Source organism: Nuphar pumila, chromosome 7 (assembly GCF_984573655.1).
Source record: "Nuphar pumila chromosome 7, dmNupPumi1.hap1.1, whole genome shotgun sequence".
Classification (NCBI taxonomy): Eukaryota; Viridiplantae; Streptophyta; class Magnoliopsida; order Nymphaeales; family Nymphaeaceae; genus Nuphar; species Nuphar pumila.
In genome coordinates this window covers 110,471,993-110,493,706 of record NC_143255.1, presented here as the reverse complement: position 1 = coordinate 110,493,706, position 21,714 = coordinate 110,471,993, and the positions used below count along the sequence as shown (strand labels likewise).

Below are 21,714 nucleotides of genomic sequence, written 5' to 3'. Positions count from 1 at the left end.
CGCTTTTTTAAATTACTCGTCTCAAAATCATTACTACAACTAAAGCTCCAACTTATTCACGTAAGGCAATGGGTGCAGAGTAGATCAACCCTTCCAAAAAAATGAGACCAAGGGCTAGTAGAGAATTATATTTGTTAATTTTTATCGACAATGCATTTTCACTGAGGTGCTCAGTTGGACGCGTCTCAGGTGTGATCTGCCTGCTGAACAGGGCGAGGCACCGAGTACCAATGAGAGTAGGAAGATAGTAATAGTGAAAATATTGAAGAAAGTAATTGATGAGAAGTTACTGTGATCAAAACAATGAGGCACCAACCTATGGAACAGACGTTATTGGCCAGGTTACATTATTTCAACTATGAGGTGGTGGTCGAAAGAAAATTGATATTAACTTCCCACAAAAAACCTAGGCACTTAACTGATTAGAATGAAAGAGTTATATGCATTTCATAATTACAGGGTAACCATAGCACGAGATAAACTATATCACATGGATACAGCTGCAGATATGCAACCATTTTTATGAAGTTTTCAATATGACAGTGTATAAAGGGATATAATACAGTGGCCAAAATTGAGTATATGTGTGACATAGGTGATAAAGGAAGCGCTTTGGCTGTGAATAAGTGGAAACACAGTAGGGACCTCAGGTTGCTGATGTAAACGGTCGATGAATGCACAAATATATAGCACAATTGTACAGCTTGGTTTAGACGGGTTTAAATATTCAAAAGCTGATTTAGAAATCAAACATTAGTACAAGATAGTTATCCAAAGAAAATATAAACTCAATTTATTATTATGGAAAATATACATGATGAACATGATGCTCTTAGGTTCACGAATTTACATGCACTTTTGCACCTCAGAAAACCTGTCAAATGTAAAAATCAGATTGCTTTGATTGTGCCTTGAGGTTTTTTAGTTTTTTCAATATGTTTGTGAAATACTCCTGCAGATATTTTTCTAGTGTGATAATATCCTTTGGATCCGCCCCAAGAAGACTATATGTCTCATTCATTGGAGCTGAGAAAACTGTGTTGCTCGAAAGAACCTGAAAAGACAAATGAACAATAAAGCTGAGCTTCCATAGTTATTCTAGAAGGCAATTGTTTTCTAGTGATTCAGTGACATGATACAATTTTTTCATAAAAAAATGCATTGACAAACATTATGCATAAAAACGTACCACCTTATTTATACTGGCCATTACATAAAGACCATGAAGTAACATTCACATGACTGCATAGGTTCCTACAAATATATATCATAAAAATGATAAAAATTTAGAGCAGTGAGCATCACCTCAGAAAATGCCAGTCTGTCAGCAACATCGTTTGTCCATTGAAAAAACCGTGTTATTTGTCGAGTAAGTTTCAAAATAGAAACAGGAACCATGGTTACATTGGCATCTTGTCCAGCAAGTCTCTCGCATAGAGTTATCACCTACAAGTGAATGCTTTGCAGTTCAGATATAATAACATGCAACCATTTACATGAATCCCAAAATATTAAGATTTTAAAAGGACAAGCAATAGACAGGCAACATAAGAATAAAGGGAGATGGATATCAAATTACAGAGTGAAATATTAGGACAATAAAATACCAAAAGGAAAGGGAAAGAAAACATTCTAAATATAGGGAGAAACGGGAAAGAAGTCAATTAAACAAGAAAAAGAGTATTATAAGAACTTCATGTTAAATTATATATATATATATATATATATATATATGTGTGTGTGTGTGTGTGTGTGTGTGTGTGTGTGTGTGTGCGTGTGCGTGTGCGTGTATTATTTTCTGTTTATATATGTAAATAGATGCCTTCTAGGGGGCATGCTGGTCTTTTTCATTGATGTAATAGGCTCTACTCATTAGGGGCAGTTTTGTATTTTTCTCTTTTTTCTTTTTATTTTATTTCTTGTAGCTATTGGGACTAGCCCAACTAGCCGTTGGACTAGCCCTCGTGCCTCCTACTTGTATATATATTGGATCTCTTCCATATTTTCAGGATGCCTCTCTTAAGCATTTTTCATATGAATAAAATATTACTTATTACATTTTTTAGTACTCTCTTGTGTATTTTGTGAGCTATTGTGAAGTGTGCCCTTGTGGCCTTGTATTTGCCCATTAGAGGCTTGTGTATTGCCTTTGTGGCTTTGTGCTTTTGCCCTACTTTGTGTGCTCTTATGAGCATTGTGATTGTTCTTGTATTTGGGGTTTCATTACACTTCACAGAAGAGGAAAAAAACCAGTAAGATAGGAACATTGAGTACAAGCTAGGGCATCTTATCAGTACAAACCTAAATAACTTAAGATGACAGGCTAAAAATAATCTGTTCAGATAATGTTTATCCAAATTCTGTATTCATTCACTGTAGCCCCGCTTTTCCATTCCACCAGAGATCCAATGTGGTAGCTGAATTAGTAGAGCCACACTATCTTAACCAAGTATTGGTTTGAGTAACTATGGGTATAATGCACTAGCTTGGAAATGGAAAAACAGAAAAAGAAAAGCTACTACTACAGGTGAAGAACCCCTATTAACGACTTAAGATGCCACTCGTTGCATAGCATCTACTAACCCCAGAACCTTCTCATAGTTCAAGAAACCCAAAAGTTAAAAGAGTAAAAATATTACTAGGATAGAACCCATCAAGCAGAAAGTTTGTTGATCTATAACCCTGTGCTTTTAATGTAAAAAGAAACTATATGACTACATTTATTCTGATTCTGAGCCATCTGGATTGATCAAATCAGATGAAGGTGGCCCAAGTCACAGAAAATTATGCAAGTTGATAATAAATAATGCAGAAAAGAAAAGAAAAGAACAGGGAAAAAAGGGAATACAGTTGCAAAAATATTATGGGCCAGATTTCTCTAGTTATTCATACAGCAGTTTTGAGTTTGTCAAGTATATTTACTCAACTGGTTCATGATTCAACAAGACAAGATCAAGGGGAAACTAGTTGAAACTATGTTTCATGTAAAGAATGACTGGGAATGAGAACAAAAAGAAACAGACATCAATGAATTTCAACACATGGCTTACAAGAGTCCATAAAATCCCTGATTTAACAATATCAAAAGGAATAGTCATAAGATTCTATTTCTTATACATTGTCATATAGAGCTAGCCAAAATACTGAAGGGAATCAATTTAATTCAACTCATATAGACAAGTTGACCAGAGATGTGACATAGGTAGAGAAAAAGCATCCTTGGACTGCCATTCCATGATTACAGGAAAGGCAGCCAATATGGTGGATTGGAGACATGTATGGAGTATCAGTCAATGATTTTCTAGTAAAAAAGTATTCAGAGAATGTTACACTGTATATATCCTGGTTTATGCTTCACGAATCTAACATATCAAGTGGAATTGTCTACCTCCTGGGTTGTCCATGCACGCGGCCCAGCAAAGGTCAAAACCCTTTGTTCAATTTTTGGATTGCGTAAAGCTATAAATGTTAGTCGAGCTATATCCTGTAAAAATAGAAGTTACTTTTCAGTAAAATAATTAAATCTTAAACAGTTACCAAAGTAGCAACAGGAAAAAAAACATGGAGATGACATATCTACCTGTGTATCCATATATGCAATTCTTGTGGGGGCATCGGTTCCCCAAACAGATTTCTCTTCCAATATTGGTACTGCATACTGTCCAATCAAACCCTGCAGAGCATGAAATTAATTACTGCTAGCAAACAACATGATATTGAAGAAATTTTGCAATCAAATGTTTTTCCTTAAGCACAGATACTTCTTCATTTTCGCTGGTATGGAGCATATTATATGTCATGTCAAGAAGTCACCGTGAATCTTGAGAAATCCTTTGATCAATTAATGACTGTGAAAGAAACATCAGGTAAGCTGGATAACAAGAGACTGAGAATTTTTTATAGAAAAGGATGCAGTTTGATGATACACTTTACCACTGCAAGGCATATATATATAAGGTTACTAAAAATACGTAACATACAGTCAATTTCTAGCATCATCTAAAGAAAAAGCAAAAATAAAAGTAAAATCAATCATTGTTTAGGCTACATCACATGGACAAGGGTTTTAGCAAACAACGTGGAATATAGAGAAAGCAAATTATTTATAGCACAAGGATTTTACATAATTACACTGATCCCAATAATTGACAAGGCATAAAGCTACTGAAAGTCTCCTGTGAGACAAAATGTATTCACTGCACAACAACAAGAATATGCTTAGTCAAATTTGAGCCAGCGATACGAAAAAGATGATTTCTAGAAATGGAAATAGAGCATTATTTAGGTTGACAAGCCCGGGAATCTGTTTCATCAAAATTTTGCAACATAACATAAGCTACCAAAAGTTACAAAATTTAAGGATTATTTTAAATAAAGAACACAACCTGCCCATTTAAAGATTTCTTTTCGACATTTTCAAAATCCTAGATTCTTCCAATAGTTTGCCGTGAATAGTTATAATTTCACAATTTTAGTAGTGGAAAGTGCAAAGCCATCAGCTTGGGTTAACAAGAGAAATTACAATATTAGAAGGTATAGAAATTAAAAAATTTAACTAAACTGCTAGAGAATGAATACCTGCATGAATCCACATAGCCGGATTATGATATGAGTTAGACCTGAGTCTTGAAGATATCTCTCTGTGCAACGCTTGATCTCCATCAATGGAACTTCTGGGTGCTTGTCACAATTGTGAATTGAAAAGAAAACATATTTCTGTATTCCCATAGCCTTTGCACATTGGATAAGAGCAACTTTTCCTTCCCAGTCCACCTAATACAATAAAGTGACTGAGAAAATAAACGCAATCATAGATCTCTACCTTGCCAGTGTACAAGAATGTCTTTTTATTTTTAAGAGGAAACAATGAGCTGTCTTTTTTTTTAAGAGGAAACAGTGAACTAATTGTACACAATGATAATAAAGAAAGAAATTTTGACAACCGCATATAGAACAAAAAGCTAAACCACTTTAGAACTGCCATGATAAAACCCTCTTTAAAAGTCTATCCACCAAAGCTATATCAAATGGACAAAGTATAAAGAAGATACAGAAATGGCCATGTCTGCACTTTGTATAGTTGTGTTTAATCTTAGTATCAGCTATATCTTGTACAACCAATGATAAGTCACAAAAGGTAATAGAACCTATTCTTATTGAGATATGATTTATCAGTTGGTTAATTTTTAGCATTTTATAACTAAGGTCAAATTTCACCTTCATAAGGGACTCTGTCTATATTCAAGGAAGGTCAGCTAACAAATTAAGTCTCACTGTGTAATAAGATATGTACAAAAAGGAAACACAAATAGCTCATTTGGTCAGCTTTGAACAATTAAATTTATGATTCATATGCCATCTAGCAATTTTTGTACCAATTTTCAACAGTGATCAGACAGGATGACGAAGAATCATGTCTGAATACCCAACAAAATATAAAAGCAAAAAAGCAGTTCTGTAATCTCTGATGTTTATTTTCTCGTTCCTCTTGTAAGGTGATCTCTCATCACCTTAATTGAACTAATTGTTCCGATCTTTAATGAACACTTTTCTTTCCCTCAAAAAAAAAAGTAAAAAAGCAGTTAAAATAGATGCCAACCCTTTACTGTCTATTTGAGTGCACGGTGATAATCTGATAACATAAAATATCAGTAAGATATTCTAAAGAGTGCAGCTAACTTAAAGATAATCTTCCAAAACAAACTAAAATGTTGTTATTTTGATTCCCCTAACTAAACTAACTGAGACACATCCAATTTGATATAATAGGCACTCAGGTTAGTAGGCTTTAGAAAATTAAGCCTAGTGGTCTGATGGGATATTGCCCTATGATATATTAAGAAACTGTACTTACTATTCCTTATTGTCCCCGAGTCCACATGGGATCTTAGCAAGCATTGCCCAGATCAAGCAGCAGGAGACCCAGAAGTCAGGGTTTGGAGGTTAGGCCAAGCAAAAGAACAAAACAGGAAGTTTGCACTAAAACACAAGGTATAAAGGTTCTTCCTAGCCTGAGTTAAAGTGAAACTGTAGGTATATGGAAGGAAGAATACATGAGTGCATGCTGACTAAGGGTACATAGATTAGGTGTCAGAGAGGAATTTTCCATGTGTTATTTCAATATTTTAAATTTAATTAACCTAGGATATTCAATGAGTAACGTGAAATTAGAATTGTAAATCTGCTGCATTATTCATCCGCTAAAAATTATGAGGCAAATCTTTTAGCAAGCATCTATGTCACAGGGATTCGGCTAGCAGGGTGCCGCACCCGCGTCGACGCGACTCGACGCGGGTGCGGTCAACCCGACCCTGGGTGCGTTGACCGCACCCAGGGTCATTTTTGTCCACTTTTTTTTATTTTTTATTTTTAAAAAAAATTGCCCTATGAAATAGGCTGCGGAATTTAAAAAAAAAACTTTGGGGGGGGGGGGGGGGAAGCTGCCCCCCTATAACCCCCCCTCCAGGGGCGGCCCCCCTGGACCCCCCGGGACCCGCGCTGGGGGGAGCCCCCAGACCCCCCTTCCTGCAAGGGCAAAAACAATGAATCAGGTGTAAAATTGTCTATGAAAAGACAATACGCATACAAGCATGAATACTTTATAAAAGAAGTGTTCACAAACACTCTCACAACACTTGAACAAAATACGCAAAAAGCGTAAAAGTAGTAAACATGCAATAATGCATGTATTGAATAAAAAGAACAATTGCTTGAGACTCTCAAGCTTAAGGAATACAAGGGGGGAACACCCCTATTTATACAAGTGCCAAAAGGTGCAAAGGGGGGGGCTCCCAAAGGAGTCGTTGGGAGCCCCCAACGGTCACATTTGTGACCGTTGGGGGCCCCCAACGACTCTATTAGGGGACCCCCAATGCACTTTAAATAAAATAAAAAAATAAAAAGAAAAGATAAAAAAAGAATTACAAAAAATAACTAAGAAAAATTACAACATATTCCAAAAGGAATATGCGCAAAATAGGAAATTACAAAAATACCCTTTTGGGTAAATATATATATATATATATATATATATATATATATTTATATAGAGAGAGAGATATATGTACACATAATATATTATATGTAAATGTATCTCTATGTATATAAATATATATATTTATATTTACAATAATGATTTTAGGAGATACATTTTAACACCCCCCCTCAAACTTACGGTGTGATAACCGCAAGTTTGTCAAGAAGGAAATGAAATCTGGGCGAACATAGAGCTTTTATGAAGAAGTCGGCAAGTTGATACTCAGATGTCACATATGGTAGATCAATGACCTTCTTCAAGTATTCTTCTCTGACATAATGACAATACATCTCTATATGCTTTGCTCGCTCGTGAAAGGTGTGGTTCTTGGCAATGTAGATTGCACTTTTATTGTCACAGCATCGCTTTGTTGGTTCTTCGACAACCACTCCCATATCTTCCAAAAGACGTCGAATCCATACAATTTCCATGGTGGTAGATGCCATGGCTCTATATTCGACTTTAGTGGATGACAAAGAGACCTTCTGTTGCTTTTTACATCGCCATGAGATCAAAGATTCTCCTAAGAAAATACAAAAACCAGTGGTGGAGTGACGGTTACTAGGGTCACCTCCCCAATCTGAGTCAGTATAAGCAAGCAATTTTAATTCAGAGGAAGAAGATAGAAATACTCCTTTGTTCATGGTTCCCTTCAAATATTTGATGATGCGAAGGACAACACTCATATGAACGGTTGTAGGAGCGTGCTGGAACTGACTGGCGATGTGAATAGCATGCGACAAGTCGGGTCGAGTAATGCTAAGGTACATTAGAGAGCCTACCAACTGCCTGTAAGGAGTAGGATCGGTTAGGAGAACACCATCGTCAATCTTCATTTTTTATCCCACGACTTCAGGAGTTTCGCATACTTTGTCATCAGAAATTCCTGATTTGTCAATAATCTCACAAGCAAGCTTAGACTGAGATAAAAAATAACCACGTTGCGAATAGGCAACCTCAATACCAAGAAAATATGTCAGAAAACCCAAATCTGACATCTCAAATTTTGAAGTCAAGACGGACTTAATACCCTTGACTTCTTGAACATCATCACCTGTAATTAACATGTCATCAACATAGAGTAATAGAATCACAATTCCTGCATTAGATCTTCTAGTAAATAGAGCAATGTCAGTATAACATGAGGAAAAACCATTTTCCAACATTACACTAGTAAATCTATCATACCAGGCCTTGGGGGCCTGTTTCAAACCATAGAGGGCTTTACGAAGACGAAGAACTTTATCTTTAGGAATCTTCATGCCTGGTGGAGCATCCATATATACTTCTTCGTTAAGATCACCATTTAAAAAAGCATTTTTCACATCCATTTGAAAAATGTTCCAATTTTTAATAGATGCAATAATAATAAGACATCTAACTGTAACCATTCGGGCTACAGGGGCAAAAGTTTCCTCATAATCAATCCCATACTCTTGCCCATACCCTTTAGCAACTAAACGAGCTTTATACTTTTCCAAGGATCCATCGCGTTTAGTTTTAACCTTAAAAACCCATCGACAACCTATAGTTTTCTTTCCTATGGGTAGAGTTTGGAAATCCCAAGTTTCAGCCCTTTTAAGGGCATTAAGTTCATTTTGCATAGCTTCTTGCCATTCTATACATTTTTTGGCTTCTTCAAAATTCCTTGGTTCAAAATAAGAATGAATGACACTAAGACAAGCCCTATATCGGGGTGAGAAAGAATCAAAAGAAACAAAACGAGTTGGAGGTCTTATATTCCTTTCAAATCTCCAGTGGTCTACAGTAGGAACAAGCTCACTATACTGGTCAATAGCACTTCTAAAGGTGTCTTGGTTTCTACGAGAGTAGGTTATTGGATCATTTGAAAGTCTACTTTCTTGTTCATTGAGTGAGTTATGTTCACCAATGTCACCATCATTTTCCTCATCGTGATTTGATGATACATCATCATCACTAGATATATCATCATTACTAGACAATAGATCAAATAAGAAGGAATAATCAAAATTTTCTTGTTGAGAAACAATTTTTTCAAAGCCACTTTCATTTTCCAAAAAAGTTACATTTCTAGAGACATATAACTTATCATCTCAAAGATCATAACAACGAAACCCTTTTTGAGTTTCGGAATATCCAAGAAAGGCGCAAGGGATAGCCTTGGGAGATAATTTGTCATTTTTATCCGTAAGTATAAAACACTTACACCCAAAGACACGTAACCTATTATAATCCGGTTCAAGTTTATATAAAATCTCAAAAGGGGATATTTTTCCTAATATCCTAGATGGCAGGCGATTTATCAAATAAACAGAAGCAAGAGCTGCTTCTGCCCAAAAATTTTTAGGAATGTTTTGGGAAATAAGAAGGGTCCTAGTGGTCTCAATGATGTGCCTATGTTTTCTTTCGGCCAACCCATTTTGTTGAGGGGTTTTAGGACAAGACCTTTGATGGATAATTCCATGATCCTCAAGATATACTTTAAATTGATTAGAGAGATATTCCCCTCCAGAATCACTCCTAAATATCTTTATATTACTGTTGAATTGATTCTTGATCATTAAATGAAAGGTTTTAAAACACGAAAAAACTTCATGTTTGAACTTAAGAAAATAGATCCATGAATATTTGGAAAAATCATCCACAAAAATGACATAATAAGAAAAGCCTCCTTTTGAAGTCACAGGTGCGGGTCCCGAAACATCCGAATGAACAATTTCAAAATTTTTAGAAGAGAACATGGTTCTTTGCTCAAAAGGTAAACTTTGTATTTTTCCGAGAATACAATCATTACAAGAAAATGAACTTTTACATAGGTCTTTTGCAAAATGCAAATAAGACAACTTGGTGATATTAGGATGACCAAGTCTTTTGTGCCATACATTTATATCTTTGTTTTGGGCCACATTACAAAAAGATTTTGGAACTCGAAGAGATTCCATATAGTATAAGTCTCCTTTTCTAAAGCCTTCCCCAATCAATTTCCCGGACCGGCGATCCTGTATTAAACATTTATCACAAGAGAACTTAATATCGCAACCATGGTCCGAGAGTTGAGAAACAGAGAGAAGATTTAAATTTAGTTTAGGTATAAATCTAATTTTCGGAATAAAAAAATCTTGAGATTCGAAATTACCTATGCCTTTAATTTCAAGAGATGTTCCATCCGCAGTGGAAACAAAAGAGGGGGAAACATTTTTTGAGAAATCGGAAAGTGAAAACATGTTTGGGGACATATAAAAAGATGCACCGGAGTCCAAAAGCCAAGAAACTTTACCTGGAAGAGATGAGGTAGACACGGCGGCACCGGAGGTAGCTCCCTTGAGTAGGGGTTGAAGGGCTTCCACTATTTGATTTAAAGAAAGTGACCCACTTGATGATGCCTCCTCCTTCTGTGGAACACCGGTGGTAGCCATTGCGAGAAGCTTTTTCCATTTGGGACATATGGGTTTGATATGTCCGGGTTCTTTACAAAAATGACAAATAATTTTGCTATAGTCCCTTTTTCCTCTTGGCCCACCATTTTCACCTTGATTTTGTGGTTTAAAATGAGGGGGACGATAGGCTCTTACATTGTTCCCGGGTCTTGATACGGCATTGACCTCATTACTTTCTTCTTGATTACAAGGAACCATAAGAACACTTGATCCTTGTTTACATAAACTCATACGAGTCTCCTCACCACTTAATTTGGTGAGTACATCTTCAAGAGAGGGAGGAGAAAAAGATGATAGGAGAGAGGACCTTATTTGCTCAAATTCGGGCCTTAGCCCATTCAAAAAATTGAAGAACCGATCTTCTTCAAGTTGCTTGTGACGAAGTTCAATTGCTTCTCCACTCCATTTTGGTTCAAGCATGGCAAGCTCATCCCAAACGGAGGAAAGATCGGCAAAATATTCCCTCATAGTCATTTCACCTTGAGTAAGAGAGAGAGCCTTCTTTCGAAGATAATACTTATGAGATAGGTCCCTCGATGTATACATTTTTTCAAGATAATGCCAAGCTTCCGATGCCTTTTTGAATTTAATAATGTTGGCATTAATCTTGGTTTCAAAGGATGAGAAGAACCAAGAAAGAATTTTGAAATTCTTCATTTCCCACTCATCGTGTTTCTTAGAATATTCTTCAAGAGCTTTAACTCTTTCTTCTCCTTCAAGAATCTTGATCTCACTTCCGTTTACCACGATAATCTTGGGTTCCGATTCCGGAATTGTGCCTTGCAAATAACCCCATAGCCCCTTCCCTTTTATGTGAGCCTCCATGTTTCCGGCCCAAATATGATAGTTGGACCCATTTAATTTGAAGCCAAGAGTAAAGTGAGACTCTTTTTCGCCCATTATGAAGTAGAGAGAAAGGGAGAAATGGCGTACCAACACAATATCCCAAATGCTAGCTTGCGCAAGATCCACCACTTCAATCTCCAAAAATCCGAAGGCACGCTTTTCGAGGCACTTGAAAAGAAGAGAATCCCACAATCCTCTATCACCAACCAAGCTCTGATACCATGTAAAATTGTCTATGGAAAGACAATATGCATACAAGCATGAATACTTTATAAAAGAAGTGTTCACAAACACTCTCACAACACTTGAACAAAATACGCAAAAAGCGTAAAAGTAGTAAACATGCAATAATGCATGTATTGAATAAAAAGAACAATTGCTTGAGACTCTCAAACTTAAGGAATACAAGGGGGGAACACCCCTATTTATACAAGTGCCAAAAGGTGCAAAGGGGGGGCTCCCAAAGGAGTCGTTTGGAGCCCCCAACGGTCACATTTGTGACCGTTGGGGGCCCCCAACGACTCTATTGGGGGACCCCCAATACACTTTAAATAAAATCAAAAAAGAAAAAGAAAAGATAAAAAAAGAATTACAAAAAATAACTAAGAAAAATTACAACATATTTCAAAAGGAATATGCGCAAAACAGGAAATTATAAAAATACCCTTTCGGGTAAATATATATATTTATATATATAGAGATATATGTACATATAATATATTATATGTAAATGTATCTCTATGTATATAAATATATATATTTATATTTACAATAATGATTTTAGGAGATACATTTTAACATCAGGCTCCACAACTCGTCACTTTCATCTTTGGGGACAACCATATAAGATAAAAAAATGGAAAAAAGTAAGTTGGGCATAAATGTCATGGACCTTAAGAGCTACCATACATTCATACATATAGACAATACATGATATATATATAATTTTTTTTTACATTTTTTCCCCTGCCACACCCCCGCACCCGGGTTTTTTGGAAGTGCCGAATCCCCGCACCCGCACCCGCACCCGCACCCATGTGACATAGGCAAGCATTAGATGTTAACAGTGCATAATATGCGAAGATTGTAGAACTGGATGCTGCAGTGTTGGAAAATATGCCAATACTTGGGAATATTCTTTTGGGATCTTTGGCAATAAAAAATTATAGCAAAACACTGAACTAAATTAGACTGAATTGGGTAATGCAAGGTTATAGTGCAAAAAATGGTTAGTGCTCACTATTTAGAAGTGGGCAGAAGCATGATTTGTATATACAATACATAATTAGTATAAATCAAGATTAGAAGTAACCAATTAAAAAATTAAGATGACATTAACATCAACTCTCTGATACATACACCTTTCATCCATTTCATCTGCTTGCAGCAAAGCACAAAGATGAGCTTTAGGCTGATACCTCTAAAGTTACAAGTCTTCAAGGTACTCTGCATTTCTACCAAACTTAGAACTCAATTAAATGATGATGACATTGGATTATAAACTACAATCCATGGTTAGAACTTCACACTGCTGACAAGTTTATGCAGCAATTTCTTGGCATTCTCCAATGAACCTGTAAGCTTTTGGATCCATCCATATACAATAAGCCATTTTTGAATAACATTTCTAGAATGGAGACTACTGAGCATAATTCCATCAATTCAACTTATCATGAATAAGAAGTAAAGATTGAGCTTTCACTATGGTGATACTATCTCAATAGTAAGAATGGTGACTGCTGTAAAAAGGATAAACACAAAGGATGCTCCCGTTACAAAATGATAGGTCACATTCAGCTTTTTCACTTTGAAGTTTAGTTATGCAAACAGGCCACACGTTTGTACCATGGATGCAACAACTATAGGATAGAGGATATGTACTATTTTTATAGTCTTCCATTAAGAAAGTGTATACAAGGTGTGGAGTAAAATGGAGCATCTAGGGCCATGCTGACTGTATCAATAGCCTTTCAAGAGAAGCCAGCAGTTAAGAAACTTCTTCCATAAAAAACACAGATAATTGAACTTCCACTAAAATAAATTGTGCACAGGTGGGTCCTCCAAATCCCAAGTTGTGAAAACACTTGAGGGAAAAAAAAAGGAAAACAAGAACACTAATCACATTGAGGGCACTTTTGCAACCGTGAGAATGATAACAACGCCCTTTGGAGAGTGGTGAGAATTGTTCTCCCAAAGGGAACAGTGGGGAAGGTTTTCACAAACAAAAATATTCTCAGCTGACTCAGCATTTTAGGTCATTATGCTATGTGAAAACAGATTACATGTTTGCAAGCCTTATGAAAAAGGTTCTCAACTAGAAACAAGTGCCCCATTTCTCCTTTTCAGGGTGAAACTATTGCAAATTCTCCCCTAAATTATGAAAGAAATTTTAGATTGGTTAGATGAATAAGAACTACTCCTAGCCAGAGGACAATTTCACAAAATAGCCCTTGCAAGATATTGAATTTTGAGGCTTTTGATAGTAGACATTAGCTTCAACATACTTCAGTTGTTCATATCAAGACATGTGTGAACAAAGAAAATAGTCTGGCTCAACTCAAAGAGTTCAACTGTTCTGGAATGAACCCTGCTTTTAATAGGCAACCAAGATCAATTATATTTTCACAAATTAGCCAAAATGAAACTGCAGAAAAGTTACTGCTTCAGAGGTTATCTAATGATGAGGCAGATCCACAGGAAGTACATACAGCCAACAGTGAGCCACCACGCACAACATGAAATTTTTTCAAATTTTTATAGCAATAGATTCAGATATGTAAGCAAATTAACAGAACTAAACTAGATGCTTTGAATTACACATACAGTTTGTATTGGTTCTTCTGGTCTTCCTGTTGCACAATCTATTATTGTATGGATTCCTACTAGTGTGGCCGGTATTGTCTCTGGCTTGCTGAGGTCACCCTGCTTGTTGGTCCCCATGCAAACAAAAAATAAATAAGATCCATGGATAAGTATCATATAACTGTACTGCTAGAACAAACAAACAAGTTTTCTACTCAGGCAATAATCTACTAACTTATTATTCCCAAGACATGGAAAAGGCAGTTATACAGCCAGGAAAACCATAACCTATCACATCAAACCATGAAAGCTTTGATAATAGGTTCTTCTTCAATAGTAAGGGGCACACGCACACAGACTACAAAAATTAAGGTGTCTTTGGAAGGACTTTTTTCCTTTTTGAAGCAGAATTAACATGTATATTCGTGTGCTTGACTATTATGGGAAACCATAGTAATTGATATGCTTTCTCCATTTCCAACATCCATGGTGATTATATAACTGTTTGTTGTGACCATGGACAGCATTTCATAGACAGTTGTATTGTGTACTCAATGTGCACATGTAGATTTATCCATTAAAAACTATTTATACAGATGGAGGTAGCCTTGCTATTTAATGTAATTGTTAATGCATCTGAATAATGTTCTCAACATTTCCCAGAGAAAAAATGGCACTATAGCAATATTATGGGGAACATTTTATTAGCACTTAACAAATTTAATTTCCAAAAGACTTGCAGGGACAACTTTTTTTAGATCTACGATCTACCCAAGTTTTCTTGTCACCAGAATGTGATACTTGAGCTGCCATATATGCCAATATTAGCGGCAAATTGTTTCTTGCATGTATTTGTGGTTTTTGTGATACACGCACCCTGCATGTGTGCACACAGAGGCATGTGGAGAGAGAGAGAGAGAGAGATTTTAGGTGCAATCAGATCATCAATGTGATTCCTAACCTCTCTTGTCAGGGGCCTTGCAAACTTATAAGTCTGTATAGCAGCTTTATTGGTGCTGCAGCTACTGCTGTTAACTTGCTGAGTCCACATAGCAGCTTTGTTGGTGCTGCAGCTATTGCTGTTAACTTGCTGAGTCCACAAAGCCTATTTCTGTTAACAGCAGCAATTGCAGGAGCTGCAATAGCAACAACAACAGTAGCTGCAGCTTTAGCTTTTGGCTCTCACAAACTCCACTTCTAAATGTTTTGTTGGAGGGTCCCAATCTACTCGAAACTTCTCACATTTTCTCATTTAAGATAAAATTCAAGACAGGATATCTGGAGTTCCCAGCTTCTTTGGTAGGGGCTTCAGTTTTCTCTCCTAATCTACTGAAAAGATCCATAATATAATAAAGCACAAAGTGTATATGAGGTGATCTAAAATTGTCTATGCTTCTTTCAAAAAATTCCAATTTCATGAAAATATTAGTCATAAAGGCAAGAGTCTAAAGACATGATCAAGGCAAAGAGAAATGAATAACATAAGGAGAATTATTTGCAGTACTAGTAATCTAGAAAAAACAAAGCTTTCACCAACCAAAACTTACATTCACTATTGTTGCACCCCAATTACGAAGGAAGTCAGCAGGAGTTGGCCGAGGTCTTACAAGACACCTGACATCATAGCCCTCATCTAGTGCTCTCCTAACCACCTGACGTCCCAAAGTTCCGGTAGCCCCCACAACTAATATGCTTGTAGCTCTGACAGGAGTCCCAGGTGCCAGGCTGCTTGTTAAAGTTGTTGCATTACATGTAATAGTTGGTGATCTGAAAGGCCTGCCTAATCAAAAGAAAAGGTGGAAAGTCAATTCCCCACCTTCTACCTTACAGATGTATCAGTACCACTATAAAAAGCTACACAGATGACATAGGCATGCAGTACAGCAAGCAAACAAGATGCTACAATAAATGGGTATGCTGACCATGAAAGAAGATACAGAACTCAAAGGTGATTAACATATTTCAAAATAAAGCATTGGGACCTTAAGCTGGCCATGAACGAAGATACAGAACTCAAAGTGATTAACATATTTCAAAATAAAGCATTGTGCCCTTATGCTGGCCATGAACGAAGATACAGAACTCAAAGTGATTATCATATTTCAAAATAAAGCATCAGGCCCTCATGTAACTAGACTAATACCAATTTTTGTTTTTTGTTTTTTTTTTTTGGGGGGGGGGGGTGTTAAATTCTCAGCATATCAAAGCCTTTGCAACAGGACAACTCATAATTCTAACAACTGTATGACCATCAGACGAGAGGTTCTACAGTGATACACACCAAGTACAACAAATACAGTGTGTTTTAGTGTCTGTGTCTGTGTGAAACCATGTGTCTTAGCTGCAGAGTCTCTTAATTGCTTGAAAGATGGGGGAGTCAGTCACCCATCTTTTTCTATGATTGAAAGGCTTAAGAACTTCTCTTTTCTACAAAGTTGGATTTGCACAGGTTGAAAGAGATTTCTCCACCAAGCACCTAGAGCCTCTTGTTATCGAAGAGTTCATTTCAATGTGATTTTGCCAGGGTGTGCTAAAGAATAAACATGATTTGGATTTACTAAGTCAAAATCTCTTTATACTCTATGGTTTTGGAGAGTTGCACCTTGCTCTCAATTATATAAACAAGAAAAATCTTCCTATTAGAGAGAGCAAGACATAGTACTTGTATTCTCTAGGTGTCTCATCATCGTGCAGCTTCTCATACATTGATTACACATGATTTCACTGGTTATGTTTTGATTCTTCTCATGCTTATATTTTATATTCTTGTTCTTCTTGTATTTCCACTTCTGTTAACATTTACAAATCAATCCTGCTATGCCAATAGAAACCTCCAAGTACTAGAATAGATGATACCAAGAATTAGCATTCCCTCCTCCACCCCCATAAAATGAAAGTTGTTGTTCTCTTTTTATGTTTCTTTGTTTTTTCCTTTTATTTTTGCCAAAGCTTTAGCTACTCAGAACAAAGAGGAGAAAACATATGTGCCTTTTTGGTGAAACGCAACAGTAAAAGTACATAAATTGTCTTCAACTTATATTCCATAGTCTTCTTATGACATTTGATACAGATACATGGTTGAAAACTTGATGCAAATTAACTTACATCTCCGTTTGCAAAACACTGCTTTATGTTCTTCATGACCTTAGTCAGGTCAATCTATCAAGTCCTTTCTCTAAGAAATTCTCCCATGATTTATTCCAGAGAACAAAAAAACCAACACATCCCATCTATTTGAAGATTTACAACTCCAACATCTGAATATTTTCATAACTTGAAGTTGTCACTTGTTTATTAGCTTGGAAGATAAGTTCATATTTTTAACATTTTTAAATCGATCAAGATCATAACTAGAGTTGATACCTGAGACACTTTTTCTTTTTAAGCCCCTTTCTATCAACTGAAGGATCTCTGCGTGCAACATGAGAAATAAGGAAATCCTACAAAAGATCGATTGAGGACTCCTTCCCTAGCAGCGAGTGCAGTCTGTGTAGCCCTTGCTCCAGTATGAAGCCATAACCTGACTATAAGCAAAGCAAGAACACGCACTCTGAGTTCCTTCAAACTTGATGAAGTTTACATTTTGATGTTTGATGCTTGCAGTTAATATAGTGTCTAAGGAATGGCTACATGTGAAGCAGCCTCTCATGATCCACATTTCTTGCAAGAGTAAGGATGATGAAGATAAAGGTGACGTAAAAAATGGATCGCATAAACCACTCTATCTCATGTTCACAACTTTGAACATTTGAACCAGGGCAAAATCATTTAGCCCCATATGATGCTCTACTAACCATCACATGTTAAAAGAAGAAAAAGCACATCTCCTGGATTTAAACCAATTCTCTCACAAACATAGAGAAAGATGGTGTTTCACACCTCAATTTTAACTTTCAGCTCATTAAAAATAGAGCTATCAGCAGCTGGTTCAACATTAGCAATGTCTGCTGATCGTATTACATTGAACTTTGATGAGTTGTAGAGCCTGATTCAGAGTTTTTGCCCTTGCAGAAGGGGGGGTCGGGGGGCTCCCCCCCAATGCGGGTCCCACTGCGCGTTCAGCGGGCGGGGGTCTTAGGGGGGCAGCACCCCCAAGAAGAAATTTTTTCTTGGGCTTATGATTGAGACCCGGATTCTTATGGATCAGACCCGACTTGTTTAGAATTAGGGTTGTCGCCCTTGCCTTGTATAAATTCTTTCTTTTCTTTCTCTCTTGTATCGGTCGAGAAAGAGCAATAAAGTTTTTCCTCTGGGTGGCCGTGGTTTTTTACTCCCTCTCAGAATTGAGGGGAGGTTTTTTCATGTAGATCTGTGTGTTCTTGTTGTGTTTTGTTTCCTTTGGTTGTTTCTTGCTCGTGGTTTTCCTAACAAACTCTTCTAGTCCCTTTATTCCTTTTATGTTTAGGGATGCTTGTCTAACCTGAAACCTATTCGAGCTTGAAAACCTGCTCTTCTAAAGAGAGAAATGGCTAATTGTCTTTCTTATGATATCCAACTAAAATATCTGGTTCACACAGGCGTTCTAAATAGCTTCAACTCCTAGTAGAACCCAACTATTTTAAGGTGGTAAAGTCTTCCACATGGATATTGTGATCAGAAATCCAAATCTTAATCTAATGTCTCAAATTTAGTCAATGATTGAAAACACGGCTGCAGAAAACAGCTCGATAGATAGGAATTGGTATCTTATAATCATACCAAAATCGAGATAGAGACATTCTAATACTTTTATCTCCAGATAATTTCCTAGAGAACCTCTGCCACTTGTCTTCTCACTATCGCATTGTTTTGCTCATCTAAATATTTGTGAAGATAACTGATCCAGAATGGTGACAAACCATGCTAGCCTTAGCTGTTTTCAGTCAATACTAAGAAGCACAGGCTAAAGATTTTTCAGACAGGCAACATGGTAGATAAGTTTCATAAGCAAGGCTTCCCCAATGCACCCACTCATCAAATAAATTGGGATAAGCTGAGCTATTGCATTGTGGAGCCGTACGCAATGTCCCGGCATACCCATCTTCTCTACATAAACTGGTGCACCCAAACCATTTTAAGAATCTGCATTATCTAACAAGAAATGGGTACTCCAGAAAATAACATCAGTTGCAATCAGGGATCGCATAGCAGAAGATGGACATGGAATTCAATAAAAAAACCTATCACAAAATTCCCCAACTGGAAGCAACCATCCAACATTTCATACTTCACACTGACGTAACTGAACTTGCAACCAATTGGCGGAGCTCTTACACAGCCACCACATACAAGCATTCAGAAAGAACACTACCAAAGTTCAGACTAGCTTAGCTAGAACACGACGGATTGGCACGCCCATCTGCCTTGTTTTGATTCATCGTAGCAAAGACAGCAGTGTCAAATAGATAGCAATACCACTAGAGAATCAAGGAGTGAGAATTGATGGGCATACCTCCAAATCTCGAATGCGTGTTGGGGGGGTTGAATGGTGCAGAGAGATGGGCGTCGTTGCCTAGTTGTGGAAGAGAGCAACCCCAGAAGAGGGAAGCGTGACGACGGCGAGAGGGAGCGCGGGTGGTCGTTAACTGAGGGAGAGGAATGCTGCTGCAACTCGACGCCATCACCCACCTCAGAGAGAGAGAGAGAGATTGATTGATTGATTGATCAACTGGTGTTGTGTGAGCAATGGTCCAACCACGTCGCTCGTTTGCCTCTCCAACGGATTACGTCCACCCTTCTCCACGGGATGAAAGGCTGCCAATGGTTCAGTTTACCTGACTGACATGACACGACCCGACCCGAAAAATCGGATTCCGAGGTATGACTGCAAACGAATCGGGTACAAGCCAGGTTTTGTTAGATCCAAATCTGAAGTGTATAATATAGATCCCAATCAGATCCGAGATGGTAAAGCTGAATCCAGATTCAAAACTTATGTGGTAATACTAAATCCGGTAATAGCCCAAAAAAAGAAGAAAATGGATCTGAAATAAATCTTATTAAGCAGATTTGTACCTGATCCAGATGCACGTTTCAATCTTACTTTGAGGAACTGAATCCGATGATAATGTCAGATTTGGATCATATATCCAATTATATCTGATCCATTTTCAGCCCCATTTGATCCTCGAATAGGGGTGGAAACGGTCTCGACCCAATTATTATGCAATTAGTCACACATCTGGATCTGGATATGAACTAGATCTGATTTAGAAGAGTTGAATCCAAATCCAGATTTATATAGTTACACTGGATCCGACAAAATGAAAGGCTAAAAGCAAGGTTATTGCATGTTAAAAGTGCAATAGAATTGGATTTGATCTGGATCCAAATGTGAACCCTATATATAAAAAAAAAATTGCTGATCCGAATCTGGGTGCTAAAAAGTATGACCATGTAAGTTCACTGAGCTTAGACGTTAATCCTCCCAGTTAATTTATTTATAGACTCACTGGGTACTGTGTTCGACTTACCTACCATAGAACAAACCAAACTCTGGTCCTATAAAGGATAACATAAATCAGATCTGGTCCATACCCTGTAAATAATCTTTTTTTATTTATTATATTAAAATAAATTGCATGTCTTATTCGAAAGTAGGAAATCAATTCCACTCATCCCCTGGATCATTCCCCATCTTGTAATTCAAATGTTGATCTTAACTAAATGAATGGAGTAAAACACATCTGTGGAGTCTGATTTGATCAAAACCACTTGCATCAATGAAATCCTAAGGAGGGGTATGAAGATAAAGATGACATAGGGGATGAGGAGAACCGATTTGGATCTGGTACACTCTGATTGGACCCTACGCTGAAACACGGATTGTCAATCAGACCTCTTTCTTTACTAGGAAAGCCCAGATTGGGTACGGATCATGATCGGGTCATGCCCGACCAGTTGACAGCCCTCCTAATAAGAATCGTTCTTGTTTTTTTTTCTGCCAAACAAGAGACGAATCATGTTACTTATGACTATCTCATATTGGATCTCTTCCTACCATCCTTTCTTGGAGGCAAGATCAGTTTCAGAGCAAAATCATACTTGGGTTAGTTTTTTTTTTTTTTTTACAGAAGCTGGGGTTAGTCTGACCCCTATCAGTTATACAATTATACCATTGGAATTCGAACTTGCAACGTCCGAACACAAGGTGACATTTCACTAACTGCTCCTGCCAGACAAGCGGAGCCCCGGTAAGTACTTGGGTTAAGTTTTACATATGTAGAACCATGTCTCTTATCTTGTATGGCTGCGTTGATTCCGAAATAGTTTACAAAAAGGCACCTAAGATTTTAATGTATTTGTAAAAATACATCAAACATTTTAAATATTACATTTAACCACCTAAACTTTTGCAAGTAATTGACAAACAGGCGCTTCATGCTACCACGTTGTGTTAGTCAGTTCAAAAGACGAAATTGCCCTTAACAGCATGAAGTTTTCAGTTTTCACCCTCTTCCTCACATTCTCCTGAACTAAGCATGAGTCGTCGACCAACGAGGACTTTTCTTTTCTGGTAGGAGCAAGTAGTTCACGTCACCTTGTTGGGATGTTGCAGGTTCAAAACTCAATGGTATAGTTGTATAACTGGTAGGGCTCTGCTTAACTGCATCTTGCCTTTAGAAAAAAAAA

The 21,714-nt window shown here is 37.1% G+C and overlaps 1 protein-coding gene across 1 annotated transcript; it reads right to left on the bottom strand.

The window, feature by feature from the left end:
- Positions 1 to 767: 767 nt before the first annotated feature.
- HCF244 (NAD(P)-binding Rossmann-fold superfamily protein) lies at positions 768 to 19,797 on the bottom strand. Its single transcript, XM_090014777.1, has 8 exons — positions 19,535 to 19,797; positions 15,651 to 15,883; positions 14,125 to 14,223; positions 4,579 to 4,773; positions 3,581 to 3,673; positions 3,389 to 3,484; positions 1,306 to 1,446; positions 768 to 1,054 (listed from the first exon to the last, which is right to left on the bottom strand). Exons 1-8 carry the CDS (start codon positions 19,701 to 19,703, stop codon positions 878 to 880), a joined length of 1,203 nt encoding a protein of 400 aa, XP_089870903.1. The 5' UTR covers positions 19,704 to 19,797; the 3' UTR covers positions 768 to 877.
- Between the last annotated feature and the right edge of the window lie 1,917 nt (positions 19,798 to 21,714).

Excerpts from the sequence above, each read along its gene's own strand:
- HCF244 (XM_090014777.1), bottom strand. The coding sequence starts at position 19,703 with ATGGCGTCGAGTTGCAGCAGCATTCCTCTCCCTCAGTTAACGACCACC. Across the intron at positions 4,774-14,124 it reads CAGAAGAACCAATACAAACT|GTGGACTGGGAAGGAAAAGT; the intron begins GTATGTGTAATT and ends TTATTGTATTAG. Across the intron at positions 3,674-4,578 it reads GGCTATGTGGATTCATGCAG|GGTTTGATTGGACAGTATGC; the intron begins GTATTCATTCTC and ends CATGCTCTGCAG.